This window comes from Orbilia oligospora, assembly GCF_000225545.1.
Source record: "Orbilia oligospora ATCC 24927 unplaced genomic scaffold scaffold00215, whole genome shotgun sequence".
Lineage (NCBI taxonomy): Eukaryota > Fungi > Ascomycota > Orbiliomycetes > Orbiliales > Orbiliaceae > Orbilia > Orbilia oligospora.
Window position 1 is genome coordinate 3,033,759 of NW_011645772.1, and position 24,909 is coordinate 3,058,667.

Consider the following 24,909-nt stretch of genomic DNA (forward strand, 5'->3'; position numbering starts at 1 on the left):
GCAGCCGATGGCTAAAATCTGTGTTGAAGTCTTCAAAAATACAACAAAGTGTCTCCCAACTAGGAATGCAATGGTTCTAAGAAGAGCTTAGTAAATGAGATGGTATACCTTATAGAGGAGTGGGGGGGATAGAAACAATGTGGATATATGGGGTAGTCTGTCAAAAGTACCACACAGCGATCGATTGAGCTTTGCTTTTCTTAGTGGCGTCGCCCAGAAAGAGTGGAATGCATACTTGCACTTGTATGCAAGTACCTTTAAGCTTTGCTGCGAAACCCGTACAGCGCGCGCAGTGGATTGAACAGAACCAGGTACTACATACTTGCTCCCAGACCCACGCTTAAAGTACCTAAGTAAGTAAGTACCCCCTCCTCTTAAGTGAGCGCTAGCATAAGCTACCTACTAAGTACTTAGTAAGTAAGCAGGTAAGTATTGGAGAGAGCTCCACACAGATACTGGGGAGTGACCCTGACGGTAACGTTGCACAGCAGCCTCGGGATGCTGCATGCATTCATTCGTGCATAACGACGCAGAGGACACCCGGTTGACAGATTGTTTGATCGATTGATTGCTTAAGTCGTAGTAACGTGTTTCTTCCGCTTCCCCTTCCTCCGCTTCTTTTCTCCCCTCTTCCTTCTCCCTCATTCACACTTCCTCCTTCTCCCCTTCTTCTTCTTCAATACCTACCTACCTACCTAGGTAGTTACCAGCTAGGAAGGTATTCATTCATCAAGTAGATACTATCACACCCATCGTCATCATCACCATAAGTCCATCAAGGTTGCCATCATCATCGAGGAAGAAGAAACTGCAGGTTTGCCCTTTCACTCGAATGAATCAGCCACCCTGTCATACCAAGCGACCACGATCAGAGTTACCTCTCAGGATACCCCCCGGCAAGTGTCAAGCCCACCCCCACTATTCCTAACCTCCATAAATCAACGACGTCATCTCAATATAGATTCCACTCGACCTTCCCTCTTCTTCACTTTATCGGGGCTAGTCCATCAGTAAAAAATCCGAGTTAGTTGAAGTTTGATTTGCTATCAACTGGTCCTCTCGAACTATGCTAGTTCGGTTTCTCTGAATAATGCCAGTTCCTAAGAGAAGACATCAGAGGGAATCACCGTCCGGAGAACCAATCCGACCTGAAGATTCGCCGGAGCCAAAGCGTCACCAGCGAGAGACCACAAGTCCAGGTTCTCCAGTTACACAAGACCAGCCCTCAACAGCTGTCACCTCTGATCCTTCATTCACATCGCCCGTTCCTTCCCAAGTGGTACGACCAGAGCATTCTCGTCGCACCTACCAGGAAATGTCGTCAAATGGAAGGATCACACGTGAAGCTCCCCATAGCGGCGAAGGGTCGCCACCACCTGCCCGAGGCATCGACAGACATGCACCTTTGGACAATAGCCACCAGTTGCGTGATGGAACGCCAACTGAACCCCGCCGAAACCGTATAGAGGATATGGAGACATTCTCTTCCGCCTCTCCTGATGGGAGTACAGGGTATCTATCTCCTTATCCACCACCTCCGGCTCGCCCCCCTCCCCCCCCTCCTCCAGCCGAACCAACAAATCTTAGAAGTCATCCTCTTCCACGAGAAGGACCTTCCTCCCAGTCGCCTCTACCGGGCCCTCCAGTTACGCCGTCGCCTGTGGAAGATTTTGCTCTTTGGGGTGGACTTTCTGAAGCTGAGATACGCAGACAAAAGAGTATGCTAGAAGCGTTGGAGAGAAGGCGCCGTGCATCATTGTCCCCTTCCCCAGGGCCATTGTCACCTTCAATGATCTCGCCTCTCACATCCCCACCACCTAGCCCACCACTTGTGGCCTCAAGGCCAAATAGACTAGGTCCACCTCCACTCCCTCCAGGCTCTAGCCCAATCAGTCAGCCTGACCGTCGCTTAAGCCATCCAGCTCCAATGTATTCACCTGCCCTGTCGACACCCCCACCAGGGATTTCGCGTCTCGGGCCGCCACCCCTCCCATCTTCTTTACAAACTAGAGAAATTCTCACTGGGCCACAACAGCCACGATCGAGGCATACGATCCGATCAGAGGTTGTTAGCGCATCGTCTTCAACACGCCACTCTGAACGTGCCAGCTCGTTGGAGGGCACTCGTCCACGCCGTGGGGCCATGAGCATTCATTTTGATGACTCAGAAATCGCGGAACCTGAGACTCAAGGATCGTTCGCGGCTATGCGGAGAAGCCCAAACCAGGCTTCTGTAGACTTGATTCGAGACTTGGAAGCTGCTCGCACTACAGGGGCTTCGTTTTCCCAACAGGAATTCGTAAGCATATACCCCGAGATAGATGACAAGGAGCATTGGACTTACTAAAAGATAGAGACATACCCCATTTGACAGCACCAGTGATGACAGCATCGGGTTCCTACAAAGATCCATCCAACAAACGACAACTAAACGTGCCAGCTCTGAGCATAAGAAAGGATTTGCCACTTCCTGCAAAGGGAAACAGCGCCAGGATTGTGATAGATCTCCTGACCCCACCGAGGGGAGACCCAAGATTCAACATATTCGTCGTCTCCGCGAGCTTCATGATCCACACGGCGTGGCACCTAGCCGCTCAAGCCCCTCTGCTCAAGACCCGACCTTTCGCTTTTCAGCGTCCAAAGGCTATTACGAAGCAGTTGTTCCCATTGCATATGTCATGAACAATCCCAACACTCGACCTTTAAGCACCACCGACCCCTTTTTCCGATGCTTTCCATCAGATCCGGACGAGATTCCTTTCCTACGAGGCACTAGACTTGCCACCAGGCCACCCACTCCTGAAATTCACCTGGATGAGACGCCACAGCAAAAGAAGGAGCATCTGAAGCAAGTCAAGAAGGCACAACGAAAGGAGGACTGGACGCTAAGAAAAGATGTATCGTTGTCTCGGTCTTGGCACCTGCAGTATTCCGCCCGCTCGCGCACTGTGGTCTCTAGAGAGCACATGTTATCTAGTTTGTCCGGCGGAAGTAGCATTTCTATCGGCAGCCCTACAGACGAGGCTGAATTCCAGGCCCACCTTGCCAAAATTAAAAAGGAATACTACAAGAGGACGCGGGCCCTCGGATTAGAAGGAGAAGCCACCGATAGCATGCTAGGATACATTCCAATCAGCGAACTAGCTATCGACCCGTTGATTTCATCACGCAGTAGGAGAACCGCCCAACCGGAGGAAGCTCAGCCTTTGGAGGTTGGTCGGGAGCCCGAACATGTGCATGAACCATCGTCAGAAGCCGGACCGTCATCATCAAGGAATGTTCCAGATGCCGGCGAACCTTCCCAAGGAAAAAAGAAGGAATCCAGAAGACGCAAGTAGTTAAGGAAGTTCTTCTAGAGAGCCTTCTCTTTTTTGACATTTGCATACTTTTAGAAATTTCTTCCCCAGCCTTAGCCTAGACCAAAGAAATCCTTGTCTTGGAGGCTATTTCCATATTATTCCTTCTCCTCGAATGTTTCTCCTATTGTATCCAAACCCGATGTTAGTACGCGGTGTTATCACTTGAAGGTGTTCTTACCCTCTTGTCGCTATGCCCTAATTCGATTTCTAGTAACGAATCCATAGCGCGTGTAAAATAGCCGAGGATGCTTTCGTGCTGCTTGCATGTATCAGAGCAGATACCCAAGAAGTAGTTACGGGAGCTGCATCCAAACACGAAATCAAAACTGGGAGAACTTGGCAGACGCCAAGCGAGAATACCGGTTTTAGCTCTTGGTGCTGTGTAACAACTCAAATACAGCCACAGCCATCTACAAACATGTGGCGCTGAAGCAACGCCTTTTAATGGGTTATTTTATTAATCTTAATTTGGCAGCGAAAATGCAGGCCACTGCAACAAAGATCACGAATGAAACCTCTATGTTTTTACCTCCGTTGCACAAACAAAGTATAAAATTAATGGATTGCGTTTTTTTTTGAGAGATTCCTAGCATATACGCATATAACCGACATGAGCTTCAAAGGCCGATTATCAATTCTTGTATCCACAAAGTATACGTAATTGCAGCAAAGCACGGTACGGAATTATCTGAGCAGTGGATAAATTAATTATAGATGAGGTGGCTGGGTAAAAAATTAAATGGGGAAATAATGATGAAATGAGTAGGCATTTGGTAGTAAGGAACATATCATTTACTATAGCATCTGAAGATAAAAGTAACAAAGATTTCACCATCACTACGAAGATTCATTTAGAATACATTGATGTAATATCCATGATTACCATTCATATATGTGATGTGCATACAGATGCTTCAAAAGTTCGAAGGGATGTCAAAGCTAACAAACAGGTTCTACAAAGTGAGACCAGGTCTCAGCTTGCAAAAATTTGCGGAACTATGTACGGAGTTTACCCATCATTAAAAGGCATTATCCTCGAAAGGAATTGCTCGCCGCCTTTAATATAGATCCGAAATACTGCGGATTCGTAGGCAAAGAGGAGAGAGTGATAATGATGGTTATCCTTTCCCTCGCAGATTCCGAGGACCCTTTTCTAACAAGGTTTCGGTGTAGCGTGCAATCCCGGGGATCCCTCGGGCGGTCAAGATATCAATTGAAGGCTCAATAAACTCACGCCGGAGGAAGCCAAATGACGGTGGTTTTTCCCCGATACAAAGCAGGCCAGTTTTGGACCAACCTATTGCTTTTGAATAGTCCTCCATTTGCGACTTTTATCTTCGTAGCCGTGCCGGCATGCATTGAGGTTGATTGGCGTCTAAGTACTGACCGAGCAAGGTGGAAATATGTTTTTCGATTGGGTTTAAACTTGCGGTAGCAAGTGCAAGACCAGGACAACCGATGCAAATCTGGCAGTTCATAATACCTAGGACCACTCGGGTTTCAAAATGATCTCCTCCGACCTATATAGACTGAATTTTCTTTACGGATGCACTGGCATGACTGCCAAATTTGTGTAAAGTTTTCTTAATTACAGCTAAGTTGAACAAGATATCCCCCGTAGAATTAACTCCCCCTTACAATAGAATTGTAGATATTTGTAAGTTGCATTGCGGCGTTTATTGTGGAAAAGGTGCGCTTGAATAACGTCCGCGTAGTTACATGTTATAAAATATGGACTGGCAACCAATTTTCGGAATACTGTACGAGAGCGCTAGCGCCGATTGAATACGATCTCTTCATTAAGATTCCGAAATGTAACAGATTATATCTAGAATCCGTGAACATTCTTCTATTGAGGATTGAACATATTGTATACATAGTTTATTCTCACAGAATGATTGAATTCGGCTTTTGCTAAGGCCGGTGTCAGCCCGTGCATCTCAGATTCAGAGATTAGCCCTGAGCACTTCAGCCTTAGGTCGCTTTGTTGAAACCTCACTACCAATAGGATCATGAATGCCCAGGGTTTCCCTACAATATATATAGCTAACGTCGCACTTTGATTCTGACAGCAACTTAACTAGGTGTCATCTCCTAATATAAAAGAGCTCTCAGATATTTAGTGAACTTGTGTAATGAAAATTATCAGCATCAGTTTGAAATATAAGGTTTTTCTACGGAGATACAATTTCCAACAACGAAAAAGAAAAGGAAAAAATACATTCTGATCACCAGAGCTGTCTCTATAGCCTCATTATGAGGCTTGCTGTTACCATAGCCAGAAAGCTGGATTTCAATGCTGTACAACAAAAGTCGGGTCAGGGGGCATCTAAAGGGGATTGTTGCTGCAAGGTTTGTCGTCACATATATCAGCTTCGAGCATCCAGACAGATTTGAGGACTTTTGAATAACCAATCAACTTGGAAGAAAAGCTTATTTAGAAATATAAGCCAATCATCGGGCCGAAAAAGTCCGTTATGAGGTTGAGCATACTGTTTGCTGGTATGATGGTCTTTAATCGAGTTTCCTGCAGGAAGAACATTGCAATTGTGCATACGTCTCATTACGCTGCACGCACTGTGAACCTGCGCTGAAGCCGAATTCGCGAACTTGGATTACAAATATTCGATACTAGCTACTACATAACACTATAGTATAGCTCAAGTGTTCAGGAGATACTCGAATGTCTCCCTTTTCTGGATCGATTGAAAAATAAGTTGAGGATGGGATGGCTATAGTCGTGTAGGGCTTTAATGCCTTGTACCTACCTAATTATAACCACCATACTACTACCACGACAAAACTAATACATTTATAATCAAGAATTAAGTTCCGGGGAAAGATTTAGCTAAGATAAAATATAATATAATCTTTAACTTAAACGAAGAGGTGCTTCAAAATTATATTATCAGCAACCAGCCTGAGTCTAGCCTAACTAGACCGGTCTGGGCATCTGAATAGTTTCGCGAATTTTCAACCTCGGACGAATGGCTCGGAATTGCATATGAAAGTCAAGCGGAACAAACCTTCAAGAGTATTTAAAACTCGGAGGCAAAGCAATTTGTAATTACTAACCACATCATTGGCATTTTACCCGTACTGCTAGGTCTTTAAATTTTCATTTTTCATATATGTCTGTATGTATGTGCTCGGGGGCTTTAGAAGATTGTACAGGAGAAGAACATATCGGGGCGAATTTTGTTGAGAGCGAAGTGAACAAGGACTTTCTCAGCTCAGGGCCTGAAATATTAATATTATCCACCATGATAATCAGGCCACTGTTTCTGACTGTCAATATAAGGAACAGTAGGGAATAAAAAGAGGTAGGACCTTTGGGGGAGCAAAGAGAATTCTCTAGCTAATAAATACCGAATAGTTACAACCTACAGATTTCATCGTCGTTCATCATAAAAGAAAAGGAGAAAAAGGATGTGAAGGAAAAAAAAACTTCTGGTCCTTTTTCTTTTGGGCGTCTTCTAATCCAGTCTCAAAAAAATATTTCGCAAGAAAAGAAAAGAAGATTATTTACAACAACAATTCCATCGGGTTCTCCACCACCCTCTTCAAAGTCTTCATAAACTCAGCTCCGACAACTCCATCAACAATTCTATGATCAAAGCTTCCCGTAAAAGTAATCTTATCATCCCATTCAATACCCCCATCTCTTCCGGGAACCGCCACTTTTGAGGGAGCAGAAACGGACAAGATGCCTGCGTGAGGAGGGTTGATAATCGCTGTAAACCGCGATACAGCGTCGTTCATTCCCATATTTGAGATGGTAAAAGTACCACCTTGGTATTCCTCCGGCTTGAGCTTTCCGTCCTTGGCGCGAGTTGCAAGTTCTTTGATTTCGTTGGAAATGGTTTGAAGACCCTTCGCGTGGGCGGCTTTTACGATTGGGGTGATAAGACCTACAGGGGTGGCTACGGCGACTGAGATATCGACAGAAGCGTATTGACGGATAACACTCTCGGAATCGACCCAGGAGGCGTTTACGTTGGGGTGTCTCTTAAGCGCTACAGCAACGGCCTTGACGATTAGATCGTTGACAGAAAGCTTGTATTCTCCTGCTTGGGCTGATGCGTTGAGAGCGGTACGGAGTTTAAGAAGTTTGGAGACAGAGATGTCGGAGCCGATATAGAAGTGAGGAGAGGTTTGCATGGAAGATTGGAGGCGTGTGGCAATTGATTTGCGCATGCCAGATAGGGGGATGTCGACATCAGATAGACCTGTTGCTCCGCCAATTGCTGCCGAGGAGGAGCCGCCGGCCGAACCGGAGTATTTTTCGACATCGGCTTTGACAATTCTTCCGTTGGGGCCGGTACCCTTAACATTTTTGAGGGGGATGCCCTTCTCTAGGGCGAGGACTTTTGCGGCGGGGGAGGCAGCATATTCAAGACCTTCGAGGCGTTCGAGGGAGGTTTGGAGGCGAGAACCAGTGGAGGTGGATTCTTCGGCTGATGGGGCTGGAGCTGGTTGAGATTCGGATGCGGACTTAGAGGGCTCTGGAGAGGAGGACTTGGATTCTGGTGTGGAGGAGGCTTTGCCGCCTGCGTCGTCTATTGTGAAGTCTTTGAAGGCTTCGACGTCACCTGCGTCATCGACCATAACCGCGATAGGCTATTTTCTCTTAAGTTAGCCTCTTAAGGTAATCTTTTTGTTTAACAAAAAAAAGAAGAGAGAAAAAAAGCGGGGGGGAAAGGATGAAAGAGGTATCGAAGAGAACCTACACTTCCAACGCCAACATCCTTCTCACCAGTTTGTAGAAGAATTTTTGCAAGGACTCCTTCTTCTTGGTACTCAAAATCCATCTGAGCCTTATCGGTCTCAATCTCGACGAGGACATCACCGGGAACGATTTTATCGCCTGCCTGCTTCTGCCAGCCGCCAATGTTGCCAGCCGTCATGGTGGGAGAGAGGGCGGGCATGTTGACGACGGTATGGCGGGGTAGTGCTTCATTTTTTTGAAAAAAGTAAGATATCAGCGATATAGCTACTTGAAAAGAGACACAGACAGAGAGAAGTACAAGACTTATCGGCATAGTATCTAGTGAAGGTAGGGAAGGCGGCTCTTGGGATGCTAGTAAGGTAAAGAAAAGAAGTTAGCGTGGGTAATTACGTATTTGGGAGGTAGTGTCTGTCTCGTCTGTCCTCTAACCCCCTCTCCAAGATTTAAATAGCAATTTATATCGGACGAGTCCTGAGGTTATAAATAACCGGAATAATCGGTATTGACGCGATAGAGACCAATTGAATGGAGAGAGTAGAGATAAAGAGATAAAGAGAGAGAATAGGGTATAGTAGATACCTTCGGAGACATGTTGTGCTGTTGACCCTTCCGACGGCTCTGGACGCCAGCAGCGCTGTTCGGGAGGAAAATACCGCAGCGACCATAGCTACGGTATTGTATATGAGGGTAGAGATAGAGTAAGTGAGTGAGTGAGTGAAGTTGGCGGGTGAATTGATGGTGGTTGAAGTGTGAGGGAGACGGTGATGAGGATGACAAGGTGAGAGGGAGAGGGAGAGGGAGAGGTTGGCGATTCGAGAGGAAGCAGTGGAAGTGAATGATAATTATCGGCGACGTCGCTGTTCCTTCCTGACAATTGTTTGTTGGGGGAAATTTCGAAAGCAATTTTAGCGTCCGGCAAAATTCACGGCGGGAAATTCGGCATGCCGATTCTGGCGGCCAACAGTTTTTCGGCCCGGTTTTCTGCAACACCAACTCATTTCGATTTACACTGCAGATATCATATATTAAATTCCAGACCAGTATATACCAGTACGCTGTTAGCCTCGAGACGTATACTGTATACTGTATACTGTAGTATATTAAAAGTCGAAGAAAGCGTAAGCGATAATGTGTGTGGAGACCACAAGGTTTAACGTTTCTACTGAGGCTATTTCTGAGTGGTATTGAGGTGGCTGCCACGCACAATATAATACAATACAATCGATGATAATTAATTGATAAGGCCGTTCACTCTTTCCTGCATTCTATCTTTCGAATTCCCGCGATACCTACAATCTGATTGGGAGTTATCTATTATATATAGTATGTATATATATGTATATACAGAATGTGGCCCTTAAACATCTCCCTGGCCGTGGTCATATTTTGGATCTGGATCCAATTGATACCCAAGTAGGTGCCTTTGCAATTAATCTATGCAGCTAATCATGATGATACATCCAGTGTTAATGCGTATATATCGGGAATTCTCGATCTAGAGTAGCAGCTCCATGGCCAAACCGGGCACCCGGCTGTGGAGAACAACCTGCAACAATCCGCCGTCAGGAGTTCGAAGATTACGTCGGCGAAGAGAGAGAAACCCTTCGAGATTTGGCAAAGGCAATTGAGGAAATCGACTACCTCCAAGAAGAAGGACGGTGTCCATCAGACATTTCATATATAACTGTCTCCAATAGAGATACCGGCTTTCACATACAGCCGCTGATTGACCAATTGTTGGGTATAAAGATACAAGTGAGCCAATTGATAAAAGAATCTGTGGAAGATGAAGCGGAGGGATACGGTACCTTTGTCGACGAAGCAGAATTGGAACTGATAAATGCTACGATCCGGAACCTACAAGCTATAGCTGAAGCTGAGAAGGATGCTGTCGACGCGTTTCTAGCTGAGATTGCTAATCTCCCCAGGCTGCGATATATATATCCAAACAAGGACGGCGACGGCGACGATAGTGATGATAACGACGAGGATAAAAATATATTCAATCTTGCCATGGGAATCGATGATGGTCACCCGGATGGGCAATACCTGGTGGAATACATACTGGGAGCAAGGCAAAACTATCAGGCAAGATTTGATGGTCTCGTGGAAACGATGGAATTGATAGTCAGTGATTACGATAGTGAACTGGCGGTGCATGATTACAGAGATCAGGGACAATTAGATGAATGGTTCCCGAAGGGAACTACCTATCGGGATATCGTCGGGGCACTGATCAGGTGGTCCATGTGCTGGGAAGAAGGCGCCAGAAGGGCGGCAAAGGCTCTGAGAGCTGTTGCCCCTGCACCCAAACCTGAGGACCCAAAACCGGGGAGGTGGGGAGCCGTAGGGAGGGGATTGAGCCAGATTGGAAGGTCTCTGTCCGGGATTAGGGGATGTCGGGGCCGGTCACGGACTCCTCCTCCTCCGGCTCCTGGTACGGAGGAGAACAAGAAGAACATGAACAAGAAGAACAACTAGTAACTAGTAGTAATTATTATTAATTGAGGGGCATGGTGTAAATCATATATACTATCTAGAAGTACTAGTATCGATACCCACTAGTATACCTATAAGTGGTACCAGTTGTGTAAATGATTTGCGTGTTAATGAAGGCTCCCCGAGAGTACCTCCCGGGAACGACCCCGAGAGCGTGGGGTGTTCCCCTCCCCGGGATGATTCTTCCCGGGCAGGGTTAAACGTTCTCAAAGAAGCCAGTTTGCAGGAGAATCAACGACGGATAGAAACTTAACTGGCGGCGACGACGACATCAACTTCCTTTTCGCCTGCCTTTGTTTCATTCGATTCTCAACCTCCTTTTTTTCTTCCCTTTCTTTCCCTGTGCTTCCATGGCGAGATCATATATTTTCAACTAGAACTGCAGCCAACTGGCGCGTAGATGAATTACTTAAAATCCACCTACCAGCACCGGCGGATCCAACAGTGTCTTTTGAGTCTAATCTAATCTAATCCGTATCCAACTCTCGGCTTTGTCGGTTCTTCAACCAAAACTCAACTCTGCTTTCTCCCAATACCTTGAATATCACCATCCAAATCCATTCATCCTTCGACCCTCAACCGCCACCCCAGTCTGGTAGACCCTTCGACTTCAACTTAACCGCAGGCGACATTCCTCGTCCCTGCTGGGTTTCTCATCCTCCTCTTCCCTCTTACCATGTACGCGATCCTCCCCAACTTCCATGACCAACCGATTTGCTAGCTAGCTAGGTAGCTAGCTTATAATAGCCGGAATCCCACTCGGCCATGCTTTTTACTTTGCTAATATAGAAACAATGCTTGTTTTTAGGGCACCCCTCGTTGACCATCCCCAGATCGCTCGCGCGACATTGCATAATCCCCTTCCAACATACCTCAAATTCTACGTCTGGCCTTTCTTCTCGTTATACCCACTGTTTGGCGCAATTTACTTTCCTGAAGAAAACTACGATAAATACATCCATGGCTCTGAATTTACTTTCCTATACCTTGGTGGTATCATCTGTCTCCAGGCTCTGCTCTGGCTCAGTTGTCAATGGAACGTCAATATCAAAACTCTCTTCACTACTCGGAAGGTATTTTTTCTTCTTCTTCTTCTTCTTCCTCCCCCTCTTCTTATTTTAGGACACTCTCTTCACACATCTTTATGCTAACTGGTTGGGAAATAGGCATCTGATATCTTCTCAGCTAAGCTGATCAAGGTTATTCCTGTCGAAAACTCTGGAAAATCTGAAATATGCGAGATCATTCACGATAGAGTACGTCTTCCTTCGAACCTGCTTCTCCCTTCTGTTTTTAACTGTTCCTTCAAATATAGTCCGGCCCGAAAGAAGAACTGTTCTTCCTCTTCCAGAAACGTCGCTTCCTCTTCTACACCGAAACTGCCTCCTTCTCCCCGGTCTCATACCCACTCAGTTCGGACCCCAAGCCGAGGATTGAGTCCTTCCAACACACTTTGGGAATTACATCTGCTACAGAGGAAGTTCACCTGAAGCACCACTATGGCCCAAACACCTTCGATATCCCGGTACCCACCTTCACAGAACTCTTCAAAGAACACGCTGTGGCGCCCTTCTTTGTTTTCCAGATCTTTTGTGTTGGTCTTTGGTGTCTCGATGAGTACTGGTACTACAGCTTGTTCACTCTCTTCATGCTTGTCGCCTTCGAGTCCACCGTCGTATGGCAACGTCAACGAACTCTCACAGAGTTCCGTGGAATGTCCATCAAGCCATACCCAATCTTCGTACACCGTCTTGGTCATTGGGTGGAAGTTCAGAGTGATGAGTTACTTCCAGGTGATCTTGTCAGTGTCGGGCGTACAAAAGAAGATTCCGGTGTAGCTTGTGACATGATTCTTATTGAAGGGACTGCCATTGTTAACGAGGCCATGTTGTCTGGCGAGTCTACACCACTCCTAAAGGACTCCATCGCTTTGCGACCTGGAGATGCGCTTATTGAGCCTGAAGGTCTCGACAAAAATGCCATTCTGTATGGTGGCACCAAGGTCTTGCAAGTTACCCATGCGGCTGGTGGCGAAGAAAACCCGGAGACGAACGTCAAGGTCCCCCTCGCGCCTGATAATGGTGCTTTAGCCGTCGTTACCAAGACAGGTTTTGAGACCAGTCAGGGCCAGCTCGTCCGAACCATGATCTACTCAACGGAGCCAGTTTCTGCGAACAATGTCGAGGCGCTCTTGTTTATTCTGTTCCTTCTCATGTTCGCTATCGCTGCTAGTTGGTATGTCTGGACTGAAGGTGTTTTGCAGGACAGGAAGCGTTCAAAGTTATTACTAGACTGCGTCCTCATCATCACAAGTGTCGTCCCACCCGAGTTGCCCATGGAGCTTTCCTTGGCTGTCAATACCTCCCTAGCTGCTTTGAGCAAGTATGCGATCTATTGCACCGAGCCTTTCAGAATTCCCTTCGCCGGCCGCGTTGATGTTTGTTGTTTTGACAAGACCGGTACCCTTACTGGTGAAGATCTCGTGGTTGAAGGTGTTGCTGGATTGAATGGTCAAGAACATGGTCCTAGCGGGAAGGTAACTCCTAGCCTGCAGAGAGTCGCGGAGGTTGGAGCTGAAACTACATTGGTTCTCGCTACGGCTCATGCACTCGTCCGTCTCGACGAAGGAGAAATTGTTGGCGACCCTATGGAAAAAGCTACATTGGAAGCTCTTGGCTGGTCGCTCGGAAAGAATGATACCCTGACATCCAACAAACTTTCTGCTGCACCCGGAAAAGCGTATTCCCAAACCTCTAGCATTGTTACCATCCGTCGACGATTCCAGTTCTCTTCTACGCTCAAGAGGCAGAGTTCCGTCGCCACCGTTATTCACAATTCTTCTGGCCAACGTATCCGTGGATCTTTCGTCGCTGTCAAGGGCGCCCCCGAGACTATTCGAAAGATGTTGGTTTCCGTCCCTGCTGACTATGAGGCTACCTTTAAGTACTATACTCGGCGTGGATCGCGTGTTTTGGCTTTGGGATACAAGTATCTCTCAACTGATCAGGAGCTTGGCGCTGCACGAATTAACGCTTTAACAAGAGAGGATGTTGAATGTGACCTCCACTTTGCTGGTTTCCTAGTTTTGCACACCCCACTCAAGGATGATGCCAAAAAGACCGTTAGAATGTTGAATGAGAGCAGCCACAGAGTCATTATGATTACCGGTGATAATCCATTAACTGCTGTTCACGTCGCAAATGAAGTTGAAATTGTGGATCGGGATTGTTGGATTTTGGATGCCCCTGAGGACGAGAACAGCCCACATGAGCTGATCTGGAGATCCGTGGATGAGACCACTATGATCCCTGTTCAGCCAGGAGACCCAATCGATCCCAAGATCATCGCTGAAAAGGATATCTGTGTCACCGGGTACGCTCTCAACAAACTTACAGAAAACGCCACCGCCATCTCTGTCTTGTTGCGCCACACTTGGGTTTACGCTCGTGTGTCTCCCTTACAGAAAGAGGTTATTTTGACTGGACTCAAGGCCGCCGGATATACTACTCTTATGTGCGGTGATGGTACTAATGATGTTGGCGCTCTCAAGCAAGCTCATGTTGGTGTCGCTCTTCTTAATGGTACCGAGCAGGATCTTCAACGTATCAGCGAACATTTCAAGGTTACCAAGATGAAGGAGATTTATGAAAAGCAAGTTGCGCTCACAAAGCGATTCAATGCGCCAGCTCCACCCCCACCCCCTATCATTGCCCATTTGTACCCACCCGGCCCTAAGAATCCCAACTTCGACAAGGCAGTTGAGCATCAGGCTAGAATTCGTGGTGTGGATGTATCTCAGATTCCCATCCCCAAAGCACTAGAAGGCGAACTCGAAACAGTAACCACACCCGGCGCCGCGGCAGCATTGCAGTCCCAAAATAATGCCCATACTTCCGCCAACAAGGCCGCTGGTTTCGCGGATCAAATGACTAGCATGATGATGGACCAAGAAATGAACGACGATGAACCTCCAAGTATCAAACTTGGAGACGCCTCTGTTGCCGCTCCCTTCACCTCTAAACTCGGAAACGTCATCGCCATCGCCAATATCATTCGCCAAGGTCGTTGTACATTAGTTGCCACCATCCAAATGTACAAGATTCTCGCCTTAAACTGTCTCATTTCTGCCTACAGCTTGTCGGTCCTTTACCTCGATGGTATTAAATTTGGCGATGGGCAAGTCACTATCAGCGGCATGATGATGTCAGTCTGCTTCCTTTCTATCTCTCGTGCTAAACCCGTTGAAAAACTGTCGCGGGAAAGGCCACAACCCAACATCTTCAACCCATACATTATCGGTAGCGTCCTCGGTCAATTCGCCGTTCATATTGTCAGTCTGATCTACATCTCAAATTATGTCAAGGCAATTGAGCCACATGAACGCCCCAAGGACCTCGAAAAGGAATTCCAACCTTCTCTTCTTAACAGTGCCATCTACCTTATCTCTCTCATCCAACAGATCTCCACATTCGCCATCAATTACCAGGGTCGTCCGTTCCGTGAGAGTATCAGGGAAAACCGAGCAATGTATTGGGGTTTAGTTTCCGTGGGCGCAATTGCGTTCATGTGTAGTACGGAGTTCATACCGGAGCTGAATGAAAAACTTAAGCTCGTCAAGTTTTCGGATGAGTTTAAGACTATTTTGACGACAAGCATGCTGTTGGATTATGTGGTTTGTTGGTTGATCGAGAAGAGTTTGAAGTGGGCATTCAGTGACTACAGACCGAAGGTATACTCTCTCCTTCCCTTTGCTCAATATTCCTTTTTTTCTTAATTCTGTATCATATTTAATGTGCCGGGGCTAATATGTCAAAATCTTTGAATTTTTGTTTTAGGATATCGCGGTAAGAAGAAAGGATCAATTAGAAAGAGAAGCCAATCGAGCAGAAGAAAAGGTGATTATCCCGCCACCGGCTCTCCATAAGCCCGCAGGTGTTAGACCCGGGGTTAATGTGCCTGTAGCGACAACGTCGGGAGCTAAGGCGGCAGCGTCGGAAAAAGGAGGATTGAAGAGACTGAATCGGTGAAAAGGACGTTGGTGGCTTTCTTCTTCTTTCGGCTCTCTTCTTTATAGGGAAGAATTTGGGAGGTAAAGTGATGGTCAAGTAATTATAAAAGGGTGTGATAGATAGGTGGGGCGGCCCAGGGCGCCGAAGAATAATCATGTATAAAGAGGATGTGTGTATAGATTTGGGGTTGAAAGAGGGGGGTGTTACATACACCAAATTTTAGTAATGAGGAGAGTTTCTGTTGAGATACCAAACGCCTGAAAACTTGGAGATAGTGCACAGCGGATGCGGTTTTCTTAACTAATTAGCCTAGTGGTCCACGAGGTTTTATTATTACTACTACTACTACTATTATTATTATTATTATTAGTGCGCTAATAGATGATTGTTTCTTTACTCTCTTTCTTGGCTGGGTCCGTTCTGTTAACTTCGCGTTATCCGGTACCAACGAAGCCAGTCCTTTCACTACCTTTAGCATTATTTCAAATCGTCCTCATCTCGACCCTCGCTTCTTGATGGGTTAAGAGTCCCGTGGTCCGAAACAACACGATCATCCACCAATATCCAACAAACCAGCGGAGCACGTGACCATTTTTGGCCGACAAAACATATTTTCCGCTGTCTGCGGAGACTTTAATACATTCTTTAAAAGATGCGCTAGCTTTAGGCGACTCCGTCAATGCTAAAATTAAGTAATTTCGAGCTGAGTTGATCAATACGGGGCCGATTTTGTGATTTTGAAGGCGTTGTTGCGTGTAATTTTTTTCGGGCGGTTGTTGTCATATATGGTGACTCACGTGACACTTTTGGAAGGTAAATCAGTTTTCACGCCATCTGCGGAGTCGATAAAATATCTTTAAAAAAGTGCGCTGGATTCATGCGATTCTATTGATACCAAAATCAGTTGATCTGAAGCGGAATTGGTGGATGCGGGGTTGGTTTTGTAAATCTTATGTTACATGCTGTCATGTCTTCGAGGGCTCGAATCTAAGCTTGTGTACATACGATTGGGAAAATGGACATGGACTGTGCTGAGCTCTTTAAGAAAATTATTAATGTATAATTGGTATAGTATTCTTTCCTCGATGTCGACAAAACGACTATGCAATTACTAGTTATGGAGTCCTGATTTGCTATCCTTGGCCGTCGGGTTTCCGTCCTTTTCATCCTTCTATAGCTATTAATATAAGACTATGTAATTAGTTGACCTGTTCGAACTTTTAGAGGATATTGAGGTCCAACTCTAGCCGTCCATTTCGAGGTCTCAACACTAAACGCTCTCCGAAACGATCGATCGAGCTTTCTCTAGGGGTACCCGGACCCTTCTGGTTCCTTTGGCGATTATGAAAAAAAAATTTTGGGTCGATTAATTGATGGAGATAGGCGAGCGTATTCTATAAAAACGCATAATTAGAGAGGTAACGTCGCCAAACCCGTATCCAAATGCTCTTACAAATTACTATTTATTATGTACACATAAAAGGCAAAAAGTCGAGAGAAAAGGATCCAACAGGCTGACGCAGGAGGAATTCGGAAGAAAAGTCAGTGTTTCGTCCCTTCCCTAATCCCTCCAGAATACTAATGACAAAAAGGCTAGTGATAAACTTTACCATCAATGAAACAAAACCTTGAAAAGGAGAAAAGAGAAGCAGAAAAAGGGGGAAGGAAAGACACAATCATTAGTCCAAAATCTAGTTCTTTTGTTCAAAAACAGAAAAGGCAGTGAAATAAACCAAAACCTCAATCCAGCTCAGCTTCCGACTGATAGGTAAAGCGCCCCGTCTACCGACTCATTACACTTCCTGCTCTTCTCCTCCCTTTCACAGCCGTCCCACCTCCACCATTGACCACAGATTCTACAGTTTTCGCTCCCAACTTCATTTCCCCAACTCTTCTCAAAATTCCCATTAATGAACGCCTCATATCTTCGCTAAGGTCTTGTCGTAACAATTCAACGACAACTGGGTAGAACGCCGTGATGTTCCTTTCAAAGTCTGCATCGGGGAATGCGAGATAACCGTCCATCACATCTACTACAACTGGTTGCCAGGCAAGGATGTTTCTGTGCTGTGTTTCTCGGTCTAGGACTACATAGCCGTGGATTATGTCGATGCACAGTCTATACACATATATTGTTAATATTGATTAAAACGAGGTGGGTCTTGGATGGGGTTTAGAGGACATACGGTACCAAAGCTTCTTCAACATCCCGTCTACTCTCCCGTCTTTCAGACTTATCATCTGCAAACATCCTGAACAGGATCGAAATATACGTTGCAGCGCTCGTGCTTTCTTGTTTCAAAAGATTCGGGGGCTGCTTCATAAATCCGTCTCGGAATAGTTTCATCCTCAACTCCTTATCATTGTTGAACCTTCGTGCAAATGCGAAGCTTTTCTTGAGCAGTGACATCAGCCGTAGAAGCTCCGGGGATGGAATGAGGTTATAGACATCGTCGTTTGAGAAAAGTTCTGAGACTGTTTCGATCATTAAACCTTGTAGGACGCATTTGGTAATTATTCGGGCGAAGTAGCGTTTTCTAGCGGCGCTAACGGAGACAGCTATTTGCGGAGCTTGTTGAGAGGGACGATAATCCTCTAACTGTTGCTCTTGTGGCGTCTCCGGATTAGAATTGGTGTTTTCAGGCTCGGGCTCCGTTTCACTACCGAGGGTTGCAGCTGCTTCTTTCTGCTCCAAAGTTTCCAAGCCGTCGATTTTTAGCCCCCCGGTGTCCACGGTTGTGTCGTTGAAGTCAGCCTCCTCTTCCATCGAACCTGCGCTCAATATGCCTTGGGCGCCACCCGGCACCGCCGTAGAGACGTTGTTAACGGCGCTGAATAACTGATGTGCCGTTGTCCTTTCAAACAGCACCACGAAGGCACCTACAACCTTGCCCCAGTGCTCCTTTTGGAGTTTTTTCACATTTTGTAAGATCAATTGCTGCAAACAAGAACTACCTATTCGTGCAATTGTGTCATTCTCCTGACAGATACACGTAATCAAAAGCTCCAAGAATCCGTCTAACATTCGTGATAGGTTGTAAAAAAAATGCGTGAACAACTGTATCAGATTTCTTAGAGCTTGAATCATGGTAGTCGACAACCACACTGTCATGTCTTCGTGATTATTGAACCGCGACATCTCGCTCTTGCTCTTCAAAACCATGAAGATCGGGAAGAGCAATTGGCGACAAACAAGATCCCAGAATGCTTCGGGGTATGCGGCCCCATACGAGACAAGGGTGTCGAATAGATGATTCAAAGCTCGGCTTCGGACTTCGAGATCTTCGCCGGTCATAAGAACATCATGGAAAGCGAAGAGAACCGGGAACCAGAATTTGACCATCGGATCCTCCTTTGCTGTCTTAACTTTGCCGCCTCCCATGACGCTTTCGATACCGTTCCCGTTCTCAAGACCGTTTGTATGTTGAAAGTCAGCTGATTTCGGAGACAGAGGACACTCTGGTGTATCAAGCATTCTGGGAACGATCGTCTTCAGAATTTCAATCGCCTGTAGCGAAATCCGCTGGAATCTGAGATTCTTTGCAAACTCAGTAAGGCAAACAACCAAATCGGAAAATGCACCCTGTGCAACAATTACACCAAACCTCTCCTTATAAATCGACTGTACCGATTTAAAGGCAAATTCAACAATATTGTCTATTTAATGTTAGCGCTTTAGTCAACCCTCGCGCGACTCGATATACGTACCATACTGCTCCTTTGCTGCGAAGCTATAAGTCCCAAACATTGTTCTCCAACCAGATTTGATCATATTGCCCCTTGCCTGTAGCATCTGATTCAAGCATTGTAACACCATATCTTTCACCTTCGCATGTGAGCTATTTGCCATAACATGCTCGAAAGGTTTTAAAAAATCTTTTTGGAATCTGAAATGTGGGAGCTCCTGGATCTCCAAGAAACGCATACTCAACTGTCGTAGTGAATCCAAGGCGAAGAAGACTATGCTAGTGTTGGGCAAACATCCGACGTTGTTGAAGTGTTCTCCGAGAATGGCCCAGATATTAGACCATTCGAATCTGATACGGTTCATGTTGTAGAAACTGATTTCTACAAGCTTCTGCAAACTGAACATTCGGGGACTTTCACTTGATCCAGAGGACTGTACTTCCTGCCACGAGACCTCACACAGAGCACGCACAAAATGAACGATAGCATCACCATTAAGCTTAGAGCTGTTGGCGAAGATCTTGTCTACGGCAATGACAACCTCTCGACTTCGCGATTCCTCGGCCACATCAGCGGAGTAGTTGGACATTTTGTGTCGTATTGACTTGGAAGAGCGGGTGGAATGGAACGAAGTGCGCCGGTCGTCGCCCGTGGTCGTCGCCCTTAGAGACTTATTCATATCTGGCAACGAGCCTTCGTCAACACCTTGTGAGATCAGCTGGAACCGCTCAAGCTGGCTGACAGCTAACAAAACGTCCTTCCAGGAAGACTTGAGGAGATTCCCTTCTGTCTGCGCGACATCAAGGAGAACCTTTAATGCTTCCACGTTCTTCGGCTTCATCTCGCTCAAGTTGCTCAACTGCGTAAATCGTGTTAATGCTCCAACGAAAGATATCCTCGGTAGCTCCAAATCGAACAGGCAACTGATCTTGATCGCAAGTTTAAAGCCTTCCATGCAGAGTCTGATACTTTCTACGTCTTGGGAATCCTGTGTGGGACCGCTCAGACCGCTCAAGAACGACATCCAAACAGTCTCAAACATCGGCCCAATATGCTTGAAGCTTGATGCATTGACAAAGCGTATCGTGGTGTTGGTTTTCTTCGAACTTGTTCTTTGAGACCGTAATAGCGTCTTGAACAGCTGCTCCGTTTTGTTCGCCATCTCTTCAGACGCTTGCATGTATGCTTCCCTTTGCAAGTCCCTTCCGACGGTGGCCAAGGCTTGCCCGATTCCAGCAGCTAGCCCAGCGTTTTTCTGGGTTGCCTCTTTGCTTTCCCGAATAGCATCCTTTTCATCTTCGAGGATAATTTCATTCTGCGAAATTTCTTCAAAAATACCATGCAGATACTCCTCGGGTAAGTCTGCGCCATCATTGATACCACGATTGTTTTTGACGAAATCCTCCTTTTTCATTCTCCTCTTGATTTTCGATGAGTGTTGGTCCACGTTCAACATAATTACTGAATACGCTAATACGTATGCTGTATCGGCGTTGGCAAATGCGTTCGGATTCCCAGAAATATAGCGTTCCGCAAATTTTAACATCAATCTATCAATCTTTTGACTTTCACCTGGTAATCTGAAGGTCTGCAGAAAGCGACGCAGGGCATCGACATAGCGCATTCGATTGAAGTCAAGTAGATCAACGAAAGAGTGCATGATATTGATGTTCTCTTCATCACCTTCACCGAGATACTCACCGATTTTGCCTTTATCAAGGATGCTGTTGTAACTCAACAAGAATTCAGCAACATCGCGAGGCTCTTTACTCTTGATGAAGCCCAGCTCTATCAGCGCCTTGACGCCATGTTTTGGTTTGGTGTTGAACTTGCGGACGCATTCGCTTAGGGCATTCTTTCGAAGTTTCGACTTCTCAAATTGACTTGGATCATCAAAGACCGTGAGGTTGTTCAGGTCGGAGTTAGAGGAAACTCTGCGATCGACTTCGAGCTGTGGAGTCCCCGGACCACTAAGACCTCGTGACGGCGTGTGTTCGAAGGAATCGCGATTGTCCAAAGACTCACGGGAAGTCTCCTGCGCACTAGTGGCTTCGATTCCTTTTTGAGCCCATGATACGAGCGATCGAAGCGCTTCCACTAGGCACTCTATGCTATGGCGTTTCAAGATGTACTCTTGTGGGTATAGACCATCGGTTTGGTGCCCTGGGGGTGGCGCTGCCCCGATAGAAGCTGCGGCAAACGAGGGTGGGATGTGAGTCAAATGATAGTGCCCATCCGTTCCGCGTCTTGGGTGGTTATCAATGTATGCTTGTTGCTGCACATTATTCATGTAAACCGGCAAGGCGGCCACCTTCGCTATGTGCTCCATGATACGCTGGAATAGGTTGTCGAGGGCAGCGCGGTCACAATCATAGTTTAGGTAGATCTCCACCAGCGCCTTTGGGTCGGAAGAAATGCGCTCGAATAGTCCTAAGATGGAATGTTTTTGATTTAAACTGGAGTTCTTGTTTTCAATAATGGCGAGATAAATTTCCTTCATGAACACCTCGAGTTCTTTCTAGGGGGCTGTTAGCATCAACGAGCTCTGCAATTTGCGGTTTCAGAACCATACCTTCAGCGCACTTCGCATATCCCTCACGACTAACCAAAATATCTCACCGCACATTTCGAATACCCATGGTACTGAGCTAGCCGCATTTCTGCTCAGAGAGAGACAAAGATACTGTTTAATAGCTTGGACAAATTGCGTCGGTTGCTCAGTTCCGCTCCCACGGATTGTGACAAGTGGATTTGTGAACACGACACAATGCTGCTTAAGAATCGTTAAGATTAGGTGCAGAGACAACAGTTTACTCCTCATCCCATGGCATTTGAGATCGGCGATTTGTTCTGGGGGTAGAACTTTGATTGAAAGCTTGCACATGGCTCGGAAAACAAGAAAAATATCCTTCGTAAAAATTTCATCCTCAAGATCCTGCTCGGATACTTCTGGCTGTGCGTCTATTTGATTTCCGACGCCACTGCTACTTTGCGGGCGGCCTATCGTGACTGTTGTCGGGGCATTATCCATGATCTTTTCGTCATCGAAACTCTTTCGGTGCTCGAAACTCTGAAGTGTAATCTTTTCTCCTGGCGTCGCTAACTGTGTAGAGGATCCGTTCACTTGGGATTGTGTGTCTCCGGTGCTGCTTTCCTCGTCCCCCTCCCCACCATCGACTGTACTCATCGCAGCACCAACAGTGGTGGTACTACCTCCAACATCTTGGTGTTGCAGCCCTCCTAATTCGGCCCTTGCCTCCCTAGAAGCAATTCTCGTCTTCATTCGTTCGAAAACAACATTCACCATCTGAGTCAGGGCGCCTTGTGCCACCGTCTGATTCGCCGCATTACGGCTTAATAGGAAGATGTTGTAAATCTGTCTAATAGACTTCAACAAACCGGCACCATGGACGATGAACTTGTCATTTAGAACGGCGGAGAGCAGAGCTTTGATGATTTGCATCTGTACTTTATCGTCCGTAACATCGCCAATGAAACAACTAGCTATCGTGTCAATTGCACGTTCTATAAGCGGGGTTGAGCTTATGGAGGAGTGATTGGTCGTAAAGTAGCCATAAGATATGAGTTTGTCAATACTATCTAAGGCGGCGACAACGAGAGTTGTAGTATGGGTCATGCATGCTAGCCTTAAGGGTTCGAAGACAACTTCCGGATCTGGGGCGTATGGCGCTAGGTCTTTGAGGGCCTCGAGCGCACGCCGTGCGGCTTCTGCTAGGTCGGCGCGGCGCCTAGCGTCGCGGCTAGCAGAGATCGTCTCAAGGGACTGAACAATGAAGACTGTGTTCGGAAGGTTATAACGAATGGGTTGGGCTTGTACGGGTGTCGGATTCGGGGGTCTTGCCGGGAGCGAGGAAGCTGAAGAACCAGGTCTAGCCGCTGGAGAGGATGGCTGAGACGACGATGGCTCCGACGACGTGACAATCTGCGGTGGGGGACTTGACGGAATTTCCGGAGGATTTGTCGGCTCGCCTTGAGCATCTTCGTCCTGTAGTACTTCCGTCGGCTTTTCTTCAATATCTGAGTCCTTAATCTCTGCAGGTTTTGGCGCTGACTCTGCCAGTCCGCCCTGAGCAGCAATAGCTTCTTCTACATCGATTCGAGGGACTTCCACATCATTGGTCTCCAACAGCGGCTCTGGCTCCACAACTGTCAACTCGGATTCTTCTACACTGACGACATTTGGAGTACTTGAGGTTTCCGGTATCGTATTAATTTCAGATACGGACGTTGCAGGGGTTTCTCCGGCGTCCGATATTGGAGTAACCTCCTTAGCTATCACCTGCTCCTGTTGAATATGTTCGCTGCGTGGCAGCTCATCCACAACATCACGGTCGATGGATACCTCCTCATAGTCATCTATAGGCTCCAACGGGCCTTCTTCCTCCGACGAAGCTTTGCCAATGGGGAGGTTGATGCTCTCGCCCTCTGGGAGAGCTGGCTTGCCATCTGGATTCGACATGAGAAGGAATGGCTGTCCCGCCGGTTCCAGGTGGTTTAACGAAAGGACAAAACGCAGGCCGGCGCAAGTTGTATGAAAAGATGTAACGGGGCCGGCACCTAAACTGTCAAAAGCCGCAGCATCAATACAAATAGCTTAAATATCCGGTTCGTGATAGGTAGGGAAGCCGTTATCTTTGTTGTAGTCGTGGTCGTCGTGGGAGGCAGCGAAGGAAGGGAGATAATAAGCCAGGTGTCTTGTGCGCTGAAGTGAAGCCCAGCTATTGCCCAGGGCCAAAGTGCTAAGCAGGTAGATAGAAACCAAACCCAATTCCCCGTTCGTGTTCTGTTACGCAAGCAAGCTGGGAAGGGGAACAGGATGCCGTTCCAAGAACTAAGAAATATAAAAAATCAGAAAGTATGCCGAAGCCCTCAGCTTGAAACGGGCCGGATGGCTGCACTTGTGGTCTGGTATGGGGGATGATGTCGTTAGTGTTCGAAGGGCCCGGGGAGCGTTCGGACTGGTTAATTTCCGGTGTCGCGGGGAGCTTCTCTCAGGGGTTCCTTCGTTGGTGCCGTGCCGTGCCGGGTTGTCCATCAACACATTCAACAATTCAACCTCACATTCAACCTCAGCTTGCCCCGAACACAAACGAGCATATACCAAAGCAACTGATCTTCAGGTCAACTTCAAAGCGTTAGGATGTAAAGGGCGGATATAAATTATGCCTTCTCCTTTAGGGGTCCTTTAGGGGTCCTTTAGGGGTCCTTTAGGGGTCCTTTAGGAGTAAGGAACGCCAACGTTGACCCCTCGCTCTGCAGCTCTGAGAACGAACAGTGAGACGCTCACGGGCAGTGTCAACGACGCGTATGCATTCATCATCCCACGCATCTCAATCAACTCTCCCAGGATGGAAGCCACGTTCTTCAATTTCAAATCATCGTTTCAGCTCCTTAAAATTTCAAACTATGACGATGTTTAGTCGTAGACATTCAGCAATACTTACGAAACATACGATATCACCACTTATCCTACTGTATACTGGCCCGGGCACTTATTTACCCACTACCTACTACCTACCCACGACAGCTGAATAGATAAAGTCTTCAGCCAATATTGGCCAATATTACCTTGCAATGCCCAATTTTTGTGGGGTACAAAGAGTAT

General features: G+C 46.7%; 5 protein-coding genes across 5 annotated transcripts; 3 read left to right on the plus strand and 2 right to left on the minus strand.

The window, feature by feature from the left end:
• Positions 1 to 1,090: 1,090 nt before the first annotated feature.
• On the plus strand, positions 1,091 to 3,338 carry AOL_s00215g880 (uncharacterized protein; the record flags this gene model as incomplete). Its single annotated transcript, XM_011130082.1, has 2 exons — positions 1,091 to 2,299; positions 2,355 to 3,338. 2 exons carry the CDS (start codon positions 1,091 to 1,093, stop codon positions 3,336 to 3,338), a joined length of 2,193 nt encoding a protein of 730 aa, XP_011128384.1.
• A 3,546-nt stretch (positions 3,339 to 6,884) lies between these two features.
• Positions 6,885 to 8,266, minus strand: AOL_s00215g881 (uncharacterized protein; the record flags this gene model as incomplete). Its single annotated transcript, XM_011130083.1, has 2 exons — positions 6,885 to 7,979; positions 8,090 to 8,266. The coding sequence occupies 2 exons, from the start codon at positions 8,264 to 8,266 to the stop codon at positions 6,885 to 6,887; spliced, it is 1,272 nt and encodes a 423-aa protein (XP_011128385.1).
• A 1,170-nt stretch (positions 8,267 to 9,436) lies between these two features.
• On the plus strand, positions 9,437 to 10,569 carry AOL_s00215g882 (uncharacterized protein; the record flags this gene model as incomplete). The annotated part of the gene is made up of 2 exons (XM_011130084.1): positions 9,437 to 9,501; positions 9,588 to 10,569. 2 exons carry the CDS (start codon positions 9,437 to 9,439, stop codon positions 10,567 to 10,569), a joined length of 1,047 nt encoding a protein of 348 aa, XP_011128386.1.
• Positions 10,570 to 11,381: 812 nt separating this feature from the next.
• On the plus strand, positions 11,382 to 15,614 carry AOL_s00215g883 (uncharacterized protein; the record flags this gene model as incomplete). The annotated part of the gene is made up of 4 exons (XM_011130085.1): positions 11,382 to 11,660; positions 11,754 to 11,843; positions 11,903 to 15,316; positions 15,423 to 15,614. The coding sequence occupies 4 exons, from the start codon at positions 11,382 to 11,384 to the stop codon at positions 15,612 to 15,614; spliced, it is 3,975 nt and encodes a 1,324-aa protein (XP_011128387.1).
• A 1,764-nt stretch (positions 15,615 to 17,378) lies between these two features.
• AOL_s00215g884 (uncharacterized protein) lies at positions 17,379 to 23,763 on the minus strand (the record flags this gene model as incomplete). The annotated part of the gene is made up of 4 exons (XM_011130086.1): positions 17,379 to 17,715; positions 17,783 to 19,253; positions 19,305 to 21,801; positions 21,856 to 23,763. The coding sequence occupies 4 exons, from the start codon at positions 23,761 to 23,763 to the stop codon at positions 17,379 to 17,381; spliced, it is 6,213 nt and encodes a 2,070-aa protein (XP_011128388.1).
• Between the last annotated feature and the right edge of the window lie 1,146 nt (positions 23,764 to 24,909).